Below are 16410 nucleotides of genomic sequence, written 5' to 3' on the forward strand. Positions count from 1 at the left end.
TTTGGCTGACGTTCCTGTAAGGTTGTAGTGCGCCAATTGATGACGTCACGAAATGTTACGTCCAATTTGGCGTTCTAGTGGGATGTATCATTTAGATATGTATCAAGATATAGTTATATATATTTTAGTGACATTGCGACAAAATAGGTCACTCGGGCGATCTTTACACATGTAAAAGTTATACATCTCATCTTCGGTCGAATTAATTATTCAATTGAACCACTGTATTACGGCAAAGCGAGTCGAAAATGATGTGGAGTCATATTATCAAAAACACAAAATAAACTGGAATAACCTCAGGACCGTAGCTAGGATATTTTGCTTGGGGAGCCAACTGAGTAGTTAATAGTCTAAAACTCCTTAAACAGTTAAGAAGAGAATTTTCTTTAAGTTTCTATAATGCTTTCCGGATTTTTGTCGCTAGCTACGGCCCTGAACCTGCGATGTCCAAACAGATAGTCAGTGGTATAAAGGTCATGTGTGTCAAGGCCTCAGTAACACAATGAAATATACATTTATAATTATGGTAGGCCATTCATGGCTGTTGGTAAAACACGATTACTGAGATATAAATAGTTCACAGAATTGTAAACTTTAAACTTCAATTATCTAAAAATATCAACAGTAGGACACCGTAGGTTATTACCGTGGACACTTCATACACACACACACACACACACACACAGAGAGAGAGAGAGAGAGAGAGAGAGAGAGAGAGAGAGAGAGAGAGAGAGAGAGAGAGAGAGAGAGAGAGAGAGAGAGAGAGAGAGAGAGAGAGAGAGAGAGAGAGAGAGAGAGAGAGGTTTTAACATTGGATTCTAACATTGCTCTGTAAACCTAAATAAATGTTAAAGTTTTGTTTTGTTTAACGACATCGATGTATTAATCATCGGCTATTAGGTGTCAAACAAGGTAGACTATTCTTCGACTTCAACGTGTCTTTAACTTGTTACTACCAAATCAAATACTATAGACAATAGTGACACATGTGGCTAAACCTCCTATCTGCAGCGTATCAATCGACATATAAACACAACGGATATAAACGCTACCATCCCTCACCCTTAAAGTGAATCAGAAAAACATTGGGGGTCAATCTACTCATTTCCGAGATAACGGGTAGCGTCTATGACTACCCTAGTTCCGCACAAGGCTACTTGACACAGTGTTACTAGATGAAATAAAATTGCATACATTTTTTTTCCCCAGATGAAATTAAAAATTTGTTTGCAGTCATCAAACTCACATTTATCACCAATCACAGGACGTGTGGTGTTAACGTCTCTATCAAAAGTTCGGTGTACCTCGAACTTTCACCCAGCCTGAAGTTATTTGGTTTAGTACTACCTTTAACGCTATTCACATTTATCGTGCGATATCCCTCGTATGTCGTAACATAATCGTATGTCCTCTTAGCTTAGACGTTTAACGATTGACTGTAATACAAACACACCTATTTCTGATTGGTTGATACGACATTCCACAAAGACTGAGGGTATCGAAAATTACGTCATTTACCTTTGACGTCATTTCCATTAAAACAATCACCGAGCTACATATCTACACGTCATTTGCATATCGAGTAATGGCTGCCAGAAATTACAGTTTAGAATAAACTATAACGACTAAAAGTTACTCCGCCGCTAAAGAAAGTTTGGCAGTTTTCAAACAGTGACTGGACTGTGTATTTACTTCGTTAGCAGAATAATTCTACGGACCATGACAGACTGTGCTTATAACACATAAATGTGATAAGTTTGGCACTTGTGTCGTAAATAGCGTCTGTCATGGACACTCGTATTATATCCTCAATTTATTTCATACCAGTGTAAGATATTGCTCATGTCATAACAATCACTCTTTCTTACACACCCGTTGGTGAGAACACCATGCGTTATTTTCGATAGCACATAGTTGTTTACACACGTACGTGTGTTAAGAATTTTAAGATGTACGACTGGCTGCTCCTAGGTGGTGACCAGGTCACCAATGCCATACGTCCAATACATTTTTAAAAAAACCCAGAACGGTGGAAATCGATTAAATGAAACACGAAGAAGCAAATTATAATAGAATTTGTTTTGAGCTACGCCACAAACTCGCTTATTTTGAATAGACTAAAGAAGCAGAGGAGGAGAAGGTATAAGAAGTAAAGGAAGAAGGCGGAGGAGGAGAAGACGAACAACAACAACAACAAAATAAAACAACAATGTAGTTTTATGTTACATTCCATATAAATATTTCTCAGAGTTTCTGCCAGAGGGTAAAATGGGTATGGCGCCATACACAAAATTTTGCCACATTTTTGTTTGTTTTAAGTTAACCTTTTGACAAAAACTAATTATTCCTATCATTACTGCAGTGTTCTCGCTGGGTGGAAATTAAAGGAGGGCGGCCGCGCGGCATGATACCCTTGAACACCCCACACACACCCCCCCCCCCCACCCCCGAAAAAAACAAAACAAGGGGGGGGGGGGCGGCTTGGTTACCATATTATTGTTGTGTGTTGGTAGACTTTGCCTACAAAAACGTTTATACGAAATACAAGCAGACTCGTCTTTTAATTGAACCGAATATGTTATCGGTCTGACATTCACGGGCAGTTCCGGTTTTGCTTAACCGATCAAAGTTTTAGTATTATTATTTTAATAAAGATTTCAAGATATACGAAAAACAATAAAGATGTTTGTAAAGTGATTCGCTAATGTCGGATTCATTTTTTATTTTTTTTTTGTTATTTCCATCTTCATCGAATGAATCGATCGCTGTGGTAAAATATTATCGCCAGCTGATAAAAAGTAGTTTCGTTGTTGTAAAGGCGGTGTATATATTATTTGGCACCCGAGATAAATGATTTTAATGATAAACACTACCACTTCCGTTGTTTTTATAAGCGGGATATCCCCCCCCCCCCCCCCCCCCAAAATCAAAGGTTTACAATATTTTACAAATTTGGCGCCAAATGAGTGGGGTTTTTTTTGGTTTCAATCGGAGATTGCCGAATTGGTAAAAGCATAAAAAAAAATTCATTGCTCAAATAAAATATAACTTTAACATACAAATGAATACAGGTATGGGACAAAATTGAGGCTGTTAAAAATACTGTTAAATTACGTTACGGTAAATGTTTCATCAATTGCTTTTTCAAACACAACGCGACTAATTTCCTTTGATATCCAGTGTGCAGACTGATCGTTGTGTTTTTTATGTGTGGAAAAAAGTGTGCATTTGCCGATTTGGAAATAGCGGAGATAGGTGCTGTAAAATATAGTAGGGTGCTGTAAAATAAAGAGGGGCGCAGAAACATAAAGGAGGGAGGAGAACGTGAAAGGAGGGCGGCAAAATGCAATAGCGAGGCGAGAACACTGTTACTGCATGGTTTTCTTAACCCTAACCCTAAACTTAACCCATTTTCTTTTTGGGGAGGGAGTGGGAGGCCCCCCATACCCCCTGTTGACTGGTTGCATTCAATTCCATTACGCCATACCCAAATATTTCGTGTAGCGTTGCCTTTAGACAGCAGTCTATTTTGAGCCCTCTTAATTGTTTTTAATTCTATATGACGGAATGAAGGATTTCTACCACTGAGCTGTGTATCTCTTCCATAAGAAAAAGTGTGTTTAGTTTAACGACACCACTAGAGCACATTGACAAATTAATCGTTGGCTATTAGATGTCAAACATTTGGTAATTTTTATATAATATACACGTAGTATTAGAGAGGAAACCCGCTACACTTTTCCATTAGTAGCAAGGGATCTGTTATGCAACATACGACAGACAGGATAGCACATAACACGGTCTTTGATATAGCAGTCGTGGAGCACTGACTGGAACGAGAAATCAGTCAATGGGGATCGACCCAAACCGATCGCGTTTTACTACAGGGCTATGTCCCGCCCCCTTTCCATTAGACATGACATAACATATGGACCTTCAAGTTTTCTTTGCGGTTGTAATACTTCTGACACATCCCACATTTATAGGGCCTGTAGCCACTATGAGTCGCTATGTGTCTTTTCAAGTATTGACGATTGGAGAAACACTTTCCACAAATCTCACATCTAAACGATTTGACGCCAGCGTGAGTCAGCTGATGCTGCTTCATGTTGTATCTCTGCGAGAACCACTTCTCACATTGAGGACACTTGTATGGCCTGACGCCAATGTGAGTCATCATATGTTTCTTCAGATACTTGTCCTGGCCGAATCGTCTAGAACACGTGACGCACTTGAACGCCTTGGCGGCATTGTGTGTCAGCACGTGCTGGTTCAGGTTGTACATCCTTGAGAAACGCTTCCCACAAACTTCACACCCGAAAGGCTTATCTCCGGTGTGAGTCGTCATATGCTGCTGCAAGGTGCCTCTCTGAGAGAAAGATTTCACACAAATTTTACACTTAAAAGCCTTGACGCCAGTGTGAGTTAGTATGTGCTGCTTCAAGTGTGAGCTCTGGGTGAAAGATTTGTCGCACAACTCACACGTGAATGGTTTCAACCCAGCATGAAGCTGTTGGTCTTTGTTCAGGTTGGAGCTCCAGGAGAAACATTTGGCGCAGATCTCGCATCTGAAAGCCTTGACGCCACTGTGCACCAGCTTGTACTTTTCAAGGTCGTAACTCGCGTGTGAATACGTCTTGCAGACGTCGCACTGGTAGAGTTTTCCGCGGCTGTGAATACTAACATGTAGCTTGATGTCGTCCTTAGAGAAGAAACGTTTTAAACACAGACCACATCTGAAGGGTCTGTCGTCATAATCTTTCTTTGTAAGGATTCGTAGAGCTGGGATGCTTGTAAACGATTCTGGATGGACGTCACTTTCGCCACGCCTGTCATCATGTGACGTCATGCTGCCTGTTTGTTTTTTGTTTGTTTGTTGTTGTTGTTTTTTGTTTAGATTGAAGCCTTCAATCAGTGTTTTGTACAGAATAACTTACATCACAAACACATATGGCACGTCTGTTGACTTCTTGTTTTAAAAGCTGGCTTGGAATGAGTAGTATTTGATGATTTGAAAGCAGCTGAACGTACAAAGAAAAGACTGAAACAGAAAAACAAAGAGATTAAATGTTAGGGTGTTGTTGTGTTTTCATATTTTTGTTGTTGTTAGTGTTGTTGTTGTTGTTTTTCTTCGTTTATTTTTGTTTTGTTGGTGGGTTTTTTTGCTTTTGTGTGTGTGATTTTTGTGTGTGCGGAATTTGTAGCTTGCCAATATTCAGTATGAATTTCAGCAAATTTCGACCCCTGACATACAACAGACTTTGATATACCAGCGGCTGGCAGTTGTGGTGGACTCGTTCAAGCGTTACAAAAAATAAACGTAAACATATTTTTTTTTGTATCAGAAAATTCGTCAGTGGCAGAGACAGAGACTGAGACAAAAGACAGAGGCACGGAGAGACGGAAACAGAGGGAGAGACACACACACGCCAGCACGATCATAAACAAAATAATAGAAATAAATACTGTTCATACAGGAAATCATAACGGATTAAGTCGATGACTTGATCAGCAAATTTTACTTGTTCCCGATTCCATGTTCCAGTTCGGGTATCAGGTTCCAAGAGGTCATCAGTAGGCCTACTGCACTAAATGTGTTGTCTATCAACATACTTTACGTGCAGCTAAATATTATTCCAGGTATAATTTACGATATAGCGGTATTTATACCTATCATACCGCTATCCTAAGTTTTGAATATATAATTGCAAACCTAACAGAATTATAAATGAAAAAGTAAACAAACGACGAACGTCTCTGAGACTACGATAAAGGAAGCTGTTCAGACCTGTTGTTCGGACAGTTACTACTTGCTGAAATGCGGATTCCAGAATGGGACTGAGGTTCGGGACATATATTATTAGATCAAAAGGTAAAACAGGTAACGAGTTTTGTACTACTAAGCTGCAGACAAACTTAGTTGACAGCAAAATGTTTTACTTATTTTCTTGTGATATACAAACTTTAAATAATACAAAACAAACAAATGATACATTTAGACAAAATCTCTCTCTTTCTGTCTCTCTCTCTCTGTGTGTGTCTCCCTCTCTGTGCCCCCCCCCCCCCCCCCCAAATTGATTCTCTTGGGTGCACTCATTCTCTATATTTTCCCTGTCCCAATGTCCCATGACTTGCTTATCATAGGTCATGGTATGTACTTTCCTGTCTGTGAAAAATCGCATATGAAAGATGTCTTACTGCTAATGGAAAGATGTGGCAGGTTTCATCCGAAACTACAATGTCATAGTTATGAAATATTTCACATCCAATAAATCAATGTGCTCTATTGGTGTCGTTAAATAAAACAAGCAAACTTTTAACTAAGTCACATTTTAAGAGGCTGGGGTGCAGGGTGGGATGGGGACAATAAAAGGAAGCCCGCACATCAAAGTAGGCCCACACATTTGGAGGGGGAAATGGGGTGGGATAAAACGAAATCCGCATATTAAAGTAGGCCTACAGTCCGAATCGCAAGTCGGATTAGCCTATCACTGTACGTTACCTTTGTGCTGACCCAATTTTCCGTGAGCATGTTGATTCGATGTGTGATGTAAATTGTTTTATTTTGCCGTTATGAACTACTAAGCATGATTGAGTACTAGGTGAGTGTGACCAAAAAAAAAAAAAGAGAAAGATTTGTGAAGTGCTAGCATTAGTTTAATTGCTACTACTATGTTGGTGTACCCTCACAAGAGCCGATAGTATTAACACACAGAAGCGAAATGGGACACATAATCGAACAGTGTGGCAGCCAGATGTAAGGATGGAGTGTGTCTTGTTTATAACCACTCCAGTAAAGCATATTGATATGGTATGAACTTAATCATTGGTTATTTAAATACAGAAATTTATGTATGCGTGTGCGCACTCGCATGCATGCATAGCCCAGGGCCGTACCCTCGGGGGTGGGGAGTGGGTGTGTGGGGGCATTTGCCTGCCTGAGAATCTCACTTTTTTTTCTTTTTTTTTAACTCCAGAAAATAGTATACACATCTCAGGGTTTAATTTGTATAGTCACACTAGTGTTTCCTTTGTTTATAAAAGTAGTGCCCCCCCCCCGGATTTTGATCAGGGTACGGCCCTGTAGCCTACATTTGGTTTAGGAAAATCATGAAGAATTAAATTGTATTAAAGCCAAAGCGCTAAACACCCATCTTTCAATACTTCCTTACCATTTTCCTGCCTTGGACAGAACTATCTGTCCGCATAACAGGCGTGCTTGGATACTTTTCTCAGGGAAATCATACCATACATCCAATGTTAAATCATCGGCTATTGGATGTCAAACATTTGGTTATTGTGACATGTAGTCAGTGGAAATCATCTGCATTATTCGGGGTGGGTGGGTGGGAGAGACGTAGCCCAGTGGTACAGCGCTCGCTCGACGCGCGGTCGGTGTGGGATCGATCCCCGTCAGTGGGTCCATTGGGCTATTTCTCGTTCCTGCCAGTGCACCACGACTGGTATATCAAAGGCCGTGGTATGTACTACCCTGCCTGTGGGATGGTGTATATAAAAGATCCCTTGCTGCTAATCGAAAAGAGTAGCCCATGTAGTGGTGACAGCGGGTTTCCTCTCTCAATATCTGTGTGGTCCTTGACCATATGTCTGACGCCATATAACCGTAAATACAATGTTTTGAGTGCGTCGTTAAGTGAAACATTTCCTTCTTTCTTTTTGTTCGGGGATGGGGGGGGGGGGCTGCCCCCCACCTCTCCGTGTTTTATCGCCCTTCTTACACCTCTCCCCCCCCCCCCCCCCCACGTCACATTCTGACTCCCACATTATTTTTCTGCATCCTGACGCCCAATAGCCGATGTCTATTTTTGTGCTGGGGTGTCGTTAAGCATTCATTCATTCCTAACGCACCCAGCTCCTCTATTTCATAATGCACACGTTTTTCACACACTGACACAAGCACCTCAGGCGAGCGATCAACCGACTGAGCAAAATCTCTCTCCATAATTTAAGGTTATGCACTACATGCAATGTAATTCGAAATTATTATTCTAAAATACACTAACACACTTTATATAAGGGATTTGAAGTCCGGAGGAGGGATGTTCAACCCAGTAAACCCCCACCCCCACCAACCCCCAACCCCACCCCGATTCTCACATGAATGATTCATTAAAGGCATACTGTCACAGATTTAAGAACCGTATTTCTCTTAAAATTGATAATAAATGAAAATTACATTAATATTTGGAAACCAAATCCAACTATCGCATCACCTCAACTGAACCACAATGGAATGGAATCCATGTGAACCCTGTTGATAATATTAGTTTTTGAATTATAGACCATTGCCATAATTCAATTATTTTTACGAAATATCATTAATAAGTGGAGTATGGTGGCTACGTAGATGATTGAATAAAGTACATTTAGGGACAAATCAAATTTATATATTTTTAGGTAATACTTTGTTAGGCTATTTAATAGGTCAGTGGTCTGTGACAATATGCCTTTAAACTAGGAGAGACGGGGGGGGGGTCAGGTCCGGCAGGTTAAAAGTAGAGACAGCATTTAAAATATAATGTCTTATACTGTACTGCAGCATTTGCAGCTACATTTGGTGAGAATCTTCTTTGATCCATGGAGAAGGAAGAAATGTTTTATTTAATGACGCACTCAACACATTTTATTTACGGTTATACAGCCAATTTCTATTCGTATCCAGCCGAGGTGTTCCGAATTATCACGAATTTGCAGAACAGGCGGGCGAGGTGTGTTACTTTTGTAGCAATCTGTCAAGTTAATAATTAACTATTTGACAGTGGCGGTTAAACAGTGATAATGGTCAGTCATTAATAATTAACTATTTGACCGGGGCGGTTAATCAGTGATAATGGTCAGTAATTAATAATTAACTATTTGACAGTGGCGGTTAATCAGTGATAATGGTCAGTAATTAATAATTAACTATTTGACCGGGGCGGTTAATCAGTGATAATGGTCAGTAATTAATATTAACTATTTGACAGTGGCGGTTAATCAGTGATAATGGTCAGTAATTAATAATTAACTATTTGACAGTGGCGGTTAATCAGTGATAATGGTCAGTAATTAATATTAACTATTTGACCGGGGCGGTTAATCAGTGATAATGGTCAGTAATTAATATTAACTATTTGACAGTGGCGGGGCGGTTAATCAGTGATAATGGTCAGTAATTAATCATTAACTATTTGACAGTGGCGGATAATCAGTGATAATGGTCAGTAATTAATATTAACTATTTGACAGTGGCGGGGCGGTTAAACAGTGATAATGGTCAGTAATTAATAATTAACTATTTGACAGTGGTGGTTAATCAGTGATAATGGTCAGTAATTAATAATTAACTATTTGACCGGGGCGGTTAATCAGTGATAATGGTCAGTAATTAATATTTGACAGTGGTGGGGCGGTTAATCAGTGATAATGGTCAGTAATTAATAATTAACTATTTGACAGTGGCAGTTAATCAGTGATAATGGTCAGTAATTAATAATTAACTATTTGACAGTGGCGGGGCGGTTAAACAGTGATAATGGTCAGTAATTAATAATTAACTATTTGACAGTGGTGGTTAATCAGTGATAATGGTCAGTAATTAATAATTAACTATTTGACCGGGGCGGTTAATCAGTGATAATGGTCAGTAATTAATAATTAACTATTTGACAGTGGCAGTTAATCAGTGATAATGGTCAGTAATTAATAATTAACTATTTGACCGGGGCGGTTAATCAGTGATAATGGTCAGTAATTAATAATTAACTATTTGACCGGGGCGGTTAATCAGTGATAATGGTCAGTAATTAATAATTAATGAACAGTTAAAACTTCAAAATGACAGTGATTAAATTAATATTTGTTTGATGATTATTACTGGTAAACTTGTTACTAGGACTAAAAAGGAAAAATAAGGATGGTTAGTATAATTGTAAATGCCAGTGAAACATGAACAGATATTAATTTCATTGTGGTATGTTATTATCAGTTTTGTGACATTTATATTTTACCAGTTACGTTATGCTAATTTCTGAAGAGAGCAACGACTCTCGCAAAACAAATTCAGGAAAGCTATTTTCAGCTCCTGAAGATTTTACAAACGGCAGTCACCGCTATCTGTGGATAGATAGATAGATAAGTAGTTTAACGTGCCCATATACCACTAGGGTTTCGAACACGCCCATCCAGAGTCCGACCTCTGATAAGATCGGTGGCCTAACTCGGAATGGGGGAAAGGGGGCAGAATTTTGAAAATAGCAATTAGTAAAAAAAGTTAATAGAATTAAAACAAAAAATTAAATACAAAGTTATAAGCCAAAAATAAAAAGAATTGACTGCTCGGCCGAATATTTATACAATTTGGAACATTTTAGGACAGTCTAAAAATAAATAAGAGAAAAAAGAGAGGGTCGGACTTTAATAAAATAAAAAAAAGTAAAAGTAATTTCAACATAAAATTTTGAATGGGGGGGGGGGGGAGTTTAAGGTGGGCGGAATTTGGAATACGAATTTAGTAGTTAGGTCAAGGGACCTAAAGCCAAAAGGAGCTGCAACATTCGACTCATGTCTGGATAAAATTTAAAATCCAAAAAATAATATTAGAGTGCTCGGCAAAAAAAGTTGTTAGGGTGATTTGAGCAATTTAGACGGGCTGCCAAAGTAAAGTGTGTCGGACTGTTTACAAAAAAATAAACATAACATTTTGAACCACGGCCAAAAGATTTAAAGTCCAACTAAGCACAAAAAATGATGTTCCTGTCCTAGGAGAGGTTTGGCGGAACTCTTGGCGAGATGTTGGGGTGATCGGCCCGGAACCTCGGGAAGAAATGAGGCAGGTCGATGTAGCAGTCTCCCAGAAGTAAAGGCTGGGTAATCTTCCGGAAGTATCAGCCTGATAATCCGATGGACGATTGGATTATCCATGTCTGATTTCAGCAGTCCTTGCCGATACACCCCGTTCCGCATAGACGTCAAGTAGACGGTGCGACTCTTCTCGACGTACTGGAACTGGTACCGCCCCTGACCAGATGATGTTGGTCTCCAACTCTTGGGGATGAAGGGGCCTGGCAGTTGGGAGGTAGCAGTGAACTCCCCCTTGACACACTCGCGGTACCGTCCAGGAAGCTTGTCGCAGGCGATCTGCCAAGTAGTGGGTTGGGTGTCAGACGGGTCCTGAACCGACACTTTCCTCTTCTTGGCGTCCCGCTCTGCACCAGCTATCGCAACAACACGTGAAGACGCCGGTGGGCTGGCTGGAGCTGACGACACTTTAACATGTCCTGTCTCCATCGGCGCTGGTACTGCAGGGGGAGGGGCCGCCACTGCCAGTTGAGCTGACAGCTTAGGCTCCACCTTTGCCGCTCCTGGTGTCTGCTTCTTCCGAGTAGTGGGGAGTGGCGAAGCAGAAGGGACCGCCGCCGGCAGTTGAGCTGCCGGTTTTGCCCCCCCCCCCCCCCCGAACCGACCCTGCTGGTCTCGACTTTTTCTTTGAAGCAGGAGGGACCGTCCCTGGCGGTTGAGACGTCGGGTTTGGTTCCCCACTGAGCCGTATTGGGACGCCTTCTCCTCCTACTGCTCGAACGTTTCGGTCTATTGTCACCGTAATACAAGGTGACAACAGCTGAACTCCCATTGTGTTCAACGCGATACTTGGTCAAAGGACCAAGCTCGCGCAACACAGGCCCAATGGTGTTTTGGGGGTGCGCGGGGAGGGGGGGGGGGGGGGGGGGGGGGGAGAGAAACCTCGACGTTCGCTGAACACAACCGCATTCTTCGCTGTCTCGAGTAGGAATGTTTGTGGGAGAGTGCAAATAAAAGATCCCGCATTAGACAAAAAAATGTAGCGGGTTTCCTCTGATGACTACAAGTCAGAATTCCCAAATGTTTGACATCCAAATGCCGAGGATTAAATAACCAATATGCTCACTGCATTATATCTTTATGGAGGAACGTAGTCCAGTGGTAGATCACTCACCTGATGCACGGTCGGTCTAGGATCTATCCCCAGCTGGCGTCAGTGCGCTCATTGGGCTATTTCTCGTGCCAGCCAGTGCACCACGACTGGTATATCAAAGGCCGTAGCACATGTATGTACTATCCTGCTTGTGGGATGGTGCATATAAAAGATAATTTGCTATTAATGAAATTTTTTTGCCGGTTTCCTCTCTAAGACTGTATGTCAGAATTACCAAATATTAGATATCCATTAGCCGATGATTAATAAATCAAATGTGCTCTAGTGGTGCCGTTAAACGAAAACTTTATATACATGTACTAGTATTGTATTAGTCATAATATTTAAAGGGACATACCCTAGTTTTTAAACACTAAGGTATATTTTTTACTATTGGGGCGGGTTTTTGATAACTAAAATCATACTTTACTTAGATTTTATTTAGATTATACATTTCCGTACATTCAAAGTGTTTTTGGTCATCCTGGTGTTTTTAATATCACAAAATGCATTTCTCATATTTTTAAAAACGCACGTGCGTCTGAGAAGTAACACTTTTAGTTTTAGTAGAGTTTTAGTCTATTTTAGAGGGTATTTCACCATTTTAAAGTCTGAGACTCGTGTTTCACTCAATTGTAACTTTATCCAAATGTGTTACAGGTTTGTAGATTAACTAAACTTAGTGTGCATTTTCATGGGCTGAAACTAGGGTCTGTCCCATTAATATACTGATTTCTGTTTCAGGACTTGGTATCATCATACACCAGAGTTGTATTTGATGCATCTTTGAGGAAAGCCCAGGAAGTAGAGATGTGTTTGAACTATTAACTGAATAGTGTATCGGTGCTTGGTATCTTCACACAACCTGCAAACTGACACTTGTTGCTTTTAAATAGTATCTAACACATATTTGAGAGAAGGAAGTAGACTTGTGTGTCAAATATTGACTGAAAACGGTTTCCGTGTTCGGCATCTTTATCTATCAGAGGTTTACATGACACCTATTTGAAAGAAACAAGAGAACTAGGAGTATGTGAAATGTTAAATAGACCTATTTGAAAAAAAACCCAAGAGAATTAGGATAATGTGAAATGTTAAGCGAAACCCGATTCAGTACAGGGACGCCTGCCAAAGGGTTCGAAGGGTAAAATAACATACCCTAAAATCTGAGAAATTAATGAATTTATTTTTATAATTTTTAGATACATTATAGTAATTGAACTGGGGCCTAATTCACAAAGCTCTCTTAGGCTGTGCTAGACAACAAAGCATCCTCTTTGCAAGTCTTTTAGCATTGCATTGCGAGAGTTTATTGAATTTTGCCTCTGGTGTTTAAAATATTAAAAAATTCATGACAGTCGGTGTCCAATTTCCAAATGTCAAACCCATAACCACCTAGTAGGGCACTTATCATCTGGGTTGGGGTTTTTTACGTACCCTCAAATGACTTTCTGGCAGAACGTCTATGGTGTATCGTATCTTCATCGGCTTTATGTGAAGTATCTTTGAGAGAAGTCCCAGAACCACAGGAGTATGTGAAATATTAAATTGTGTAAAAACCAAAAACCAAACCCCCCCCCCCCCCCAAAAAAAAAAAAATCTAAACAAAACTACAAACAAAAAACCAACAAAAAAAACCCCAGCAAGCAAACAAACAAAACATCCATCTAAAAAAAAACACCCAAAAACAACAAATAAAAACAAACAAAACAAAAAACCACCTAACACTCAGAATGTCATTGATTGTTGGGACCACTTTCGACTGTGACGTCTGCTCGAAGAGTTTCAGACACAAATACCTTCTTGACACGCATCAACGCGTCCACACGGGCGAGAAATTCTTCACTTGTGGCATGTGTCTGAAGGATTTCACGACCAAACGCAACGTCAAACAGCACATGTGGATCCACACGGGGGTAAAACCATTTAAGTGCGACCAGTGCGCCAGAAGCTTCACCAACCAGACTAGCCTCAAACACCACATGTTTAGTCACAATGGGGAAAAGCCTTTCAAATGCGGCGTGTGCGCGAAATGTTTTCCGGACAACGGGCACTTCAAGCAACATCTGATGGTGCACAGCGGCGAAAAACCGTTCATATGCGGAATCTGCGCGAAATGTTTTACGCGGAGTTCTATCTTGAAGCAGCATATGTTGAAACATACGGAGGACAAGCCGTACAGATGCGAGGCATGCGCAGTATGTTTTGCGGACAACTTCTGTTACAGACGACACATGTTGATTCACGCTAGAGACAAGCTTCACAAGTGCGAAATATGCGGGAAATGTTACATACGAAATTCTGACTTGAAGAACCATGCATTGGTTCATAAAGGTGAGACGTTTGTCAAATGTGATATTTGCGGAAAATGTTTCACGGATGACGTCGACTTGAAAGCGCATGTGTTGATTCATTCAGAAGAAAAACATTTCAAATGCGAAATATGTAGAAAATGTTTCGCACACGATTCCGACCTCAAAGACCACATGTTTGACCACACTCGCGAAAAAGTCTTCAAATGCGAAATTTGCGACCGATGTTTTACGCGCAACTACAGCTTGAAGCAACACGTGCTGCTTCACGCAGACGACAGGCCTTTCAAGTGCGACAGCTGCACGGCATGTTTTGCGCACAAGAACCGCTTGCGGGACCACGCGTTCGTGCACACGGGGGAAAAACCCTTCATATGTGGAATGTGCACCAAACGTTTCACGCACGGCTTCATGCTAAAGCGACACATGCTCATACACACGGGAGAAAAACCGTTCACGTGCGACATCTGCAAGAAATGTTTTACGCAAAATTCCAACCTGAAACATCACGTCGCGTCGGCTCATACGGACGAGCGGCCATTCAAGTGTGACGTGTGCCCCAAATCGTTCAAGCACAACGGCCACCTGAAAGAACACCGACTGATTCACAGCGGAGAGAAAGCTTTCAAGTGTGAAGTGTGCCCCGAGAGTTTCAGAACCGCGGCCAACTTGAAGCACCACGTTAGGAAGAAGGCTCATTCTAGTGACGCCAGTAACCGGACGTAGCCGAATGGTTAAAAGCGCATTGGCTGATGCGCGGTCGGTCTAAGATCGATCCCCGTCGGTGGAAACATTTGGCTATTTCTCGTTCCAGCCAGTGCACCACGACCTGTATATTAAAGGTCGTGGTATGTGCTATCCTGTCTGTGGGAAGCGCAAATAAAAGATCCCTTGCTGCCAATCGGAAGATTGTAGTGGCGACAGCGGGTTTCCTCTCAAAATCTGTGTGGTCCTTAACCATATGTCTGACGCCATATAACCGTAAATAAAACACTTCTTTCTTTCTGTTACATGTTTTTAATATATATTAACTGCGGTAATATCATTAGATATATGTCTTTCTATAGACACCACCGGCCTCGGTGGCGTCGTGGTTAGGCCATCGGTCTACAGGCTGGTAGGTCGAGAAATGGGATTTTTAATCCAGGTACCGACTCCAAACCCTGAGTGCTCCGCAAGGCTCAGTGGGTAGATGTAAACGACTTGCACCGACCAGTGATCCATAACTGTGCTATGTGGTATGTGCTATCCTGTCTGTGGGAAGCGCAAATAAAAGATCCCTTGCTGCCAATCGGAAGATTGTAGTGGCGACAGCGGGTTTCCTCTCAAAATCTGTGTGGTCCTTAACCATATGTCTGACACCATATAACCGTAAATAAAATGTGTTGAGTGCGTCGTTAAATAAAACATTTCTTTCTTTCTATAGACACCAACACTAATTATGAGAAACCTACGTTGATTAATTTATGTCTTTCCTGTTGATTATTGAGACAAGCCATTTAAATACTGTTTGCAAAAAGACTGCAGCTGCCAGTCTGGCAGTGTGAAAATATAGCGCATGTTCTATGTCGTCTGGTGTCAGATCAGGGGCGAGGCGTAGCGCAGTGGTAAAGCACTAGCTTGATGCGCGGTCGGTTTAGGATCGATCCCCGTCGGTGACCCCAGTGGGCTGTTTTTCGTGCCAGCCAGTGCTCCACAACTGGTGTAACAGACCGTGTTATGTACTATCCTGTCTGTGGGATGTTGCATATAAAAGATTCATTGCTGCTAATCGACCATTATTATTTATTATTATTATTAATCCCCTACCTGTCCAATCTGATGGCACTATAGGTTTCATATCCGTCCTGTTTGTTTGTCTGTCTATCCGTCTGTCCCACATATGTTTTCTGAATGTTTTTTTGCAGAAGGCTTTGAGATATTGAGCTGAAATTGTGTGTGTAGCTTTATCATGTACTGTTACAGACCATGTTTGATTTTCATGGTGATTTACCGGCCTCGGTGGCGTCGTGGTTAGGCCATCGGTCTACAGGCTGGTTGGTACTGGGTTTGGATCCCAGTCGAGGCATGGGATTTTTAATCCAAATACCGACTCCAAACCCTGAGTGAGTGCTCCGCAAGGCCCAATGGGTAGGTGTAAACCAC

At 41.1% G+C, this 16410-nt stretch overlaps 2 protein-coding genes across 4 annotated transcripts; one reads left to right on the top strand and one right to left on the bottom strand.

Annotated features, from left to right (window-relative positions):
- Positions 1 to 3036: 3036 nt before the first annotated feature.
- LOC121373835 (oocyte zinc finger protein XlCOF6.1-like) lies at positions 3037 to 5610 on the bottom strand. Its single transcript, XM_041500613.1, has 2 exons — positions 5476 to 5610; positions 3037 to 5041 (listed from the first exon to the last, which is right to left on the bottom strand). The coding sequence occupies exon 2, from the start codon at positions 4847 to 4849 to the stop codon at positions 3911 to 3913; it is 939 nt and encodes a 312-aa protein (XP_041356547.1). The 5' UTR covers positions 4850 to 5041; positions 5476 to 5610; the 3' UTR covers positions 3037 to 3910.
- A 131-nt stretch (positions 5611 to 5741) lies between these two features.
- LOC121373834 (gastrula zinc finger protein XlCGF26.1-like) lies at positions 5742 to 15137 on the top strand. 3 transcript variants are annotated; one of them, XM_041500611.1, is made up of 2 exons: positions 5742 to 5872; positions 12698 to 15137. In XM_041500611.1, the coding sequence occupies exon 2, from the start codon at positions 13687 to 13689 to the stop codon at positions 14989 to 14991; it is 1305 nt and encodes a 434-aa protein (XP_041356545.1). In that variant the 5' UTR covers positions 5742 to 5872; positions 12698 to 13686; the 3' UTR covers positions 14992 to 15137. The 3 variants fall into 3 exon arrangements, with proteins under 3 accessions (XP_041356545.1, XP_041356544.1, XP_041356546.1); XM_041500610.1 differs by lacking the exon at positions 5742 to 5872 and adding an exon at positions 6498 to 6602; XM_041500612.1 differs by lacking the exon at positions 5742 to 5872 and adding an exon at positions 6674 to 6811.
- Positions 15138 to 16410: the final 1273 nt, after the last annotated feature.

The sequence above is a fragment of the Gigantopelta aegis genome, chromosome 5 (assembly GCF_016097555.1).
Source record: "Gigantopelta aegis isolate Gae_Host chromosome 5, Gae_host_genome, whole genome shotgun sequence".
Taxonomy (NCBI): Eukaryota; Metazoa; Mollusca; class Gastropoda; order Neomphalida; family Peltospiridae; genus Gigantopelta; species Gigantopelta aegis.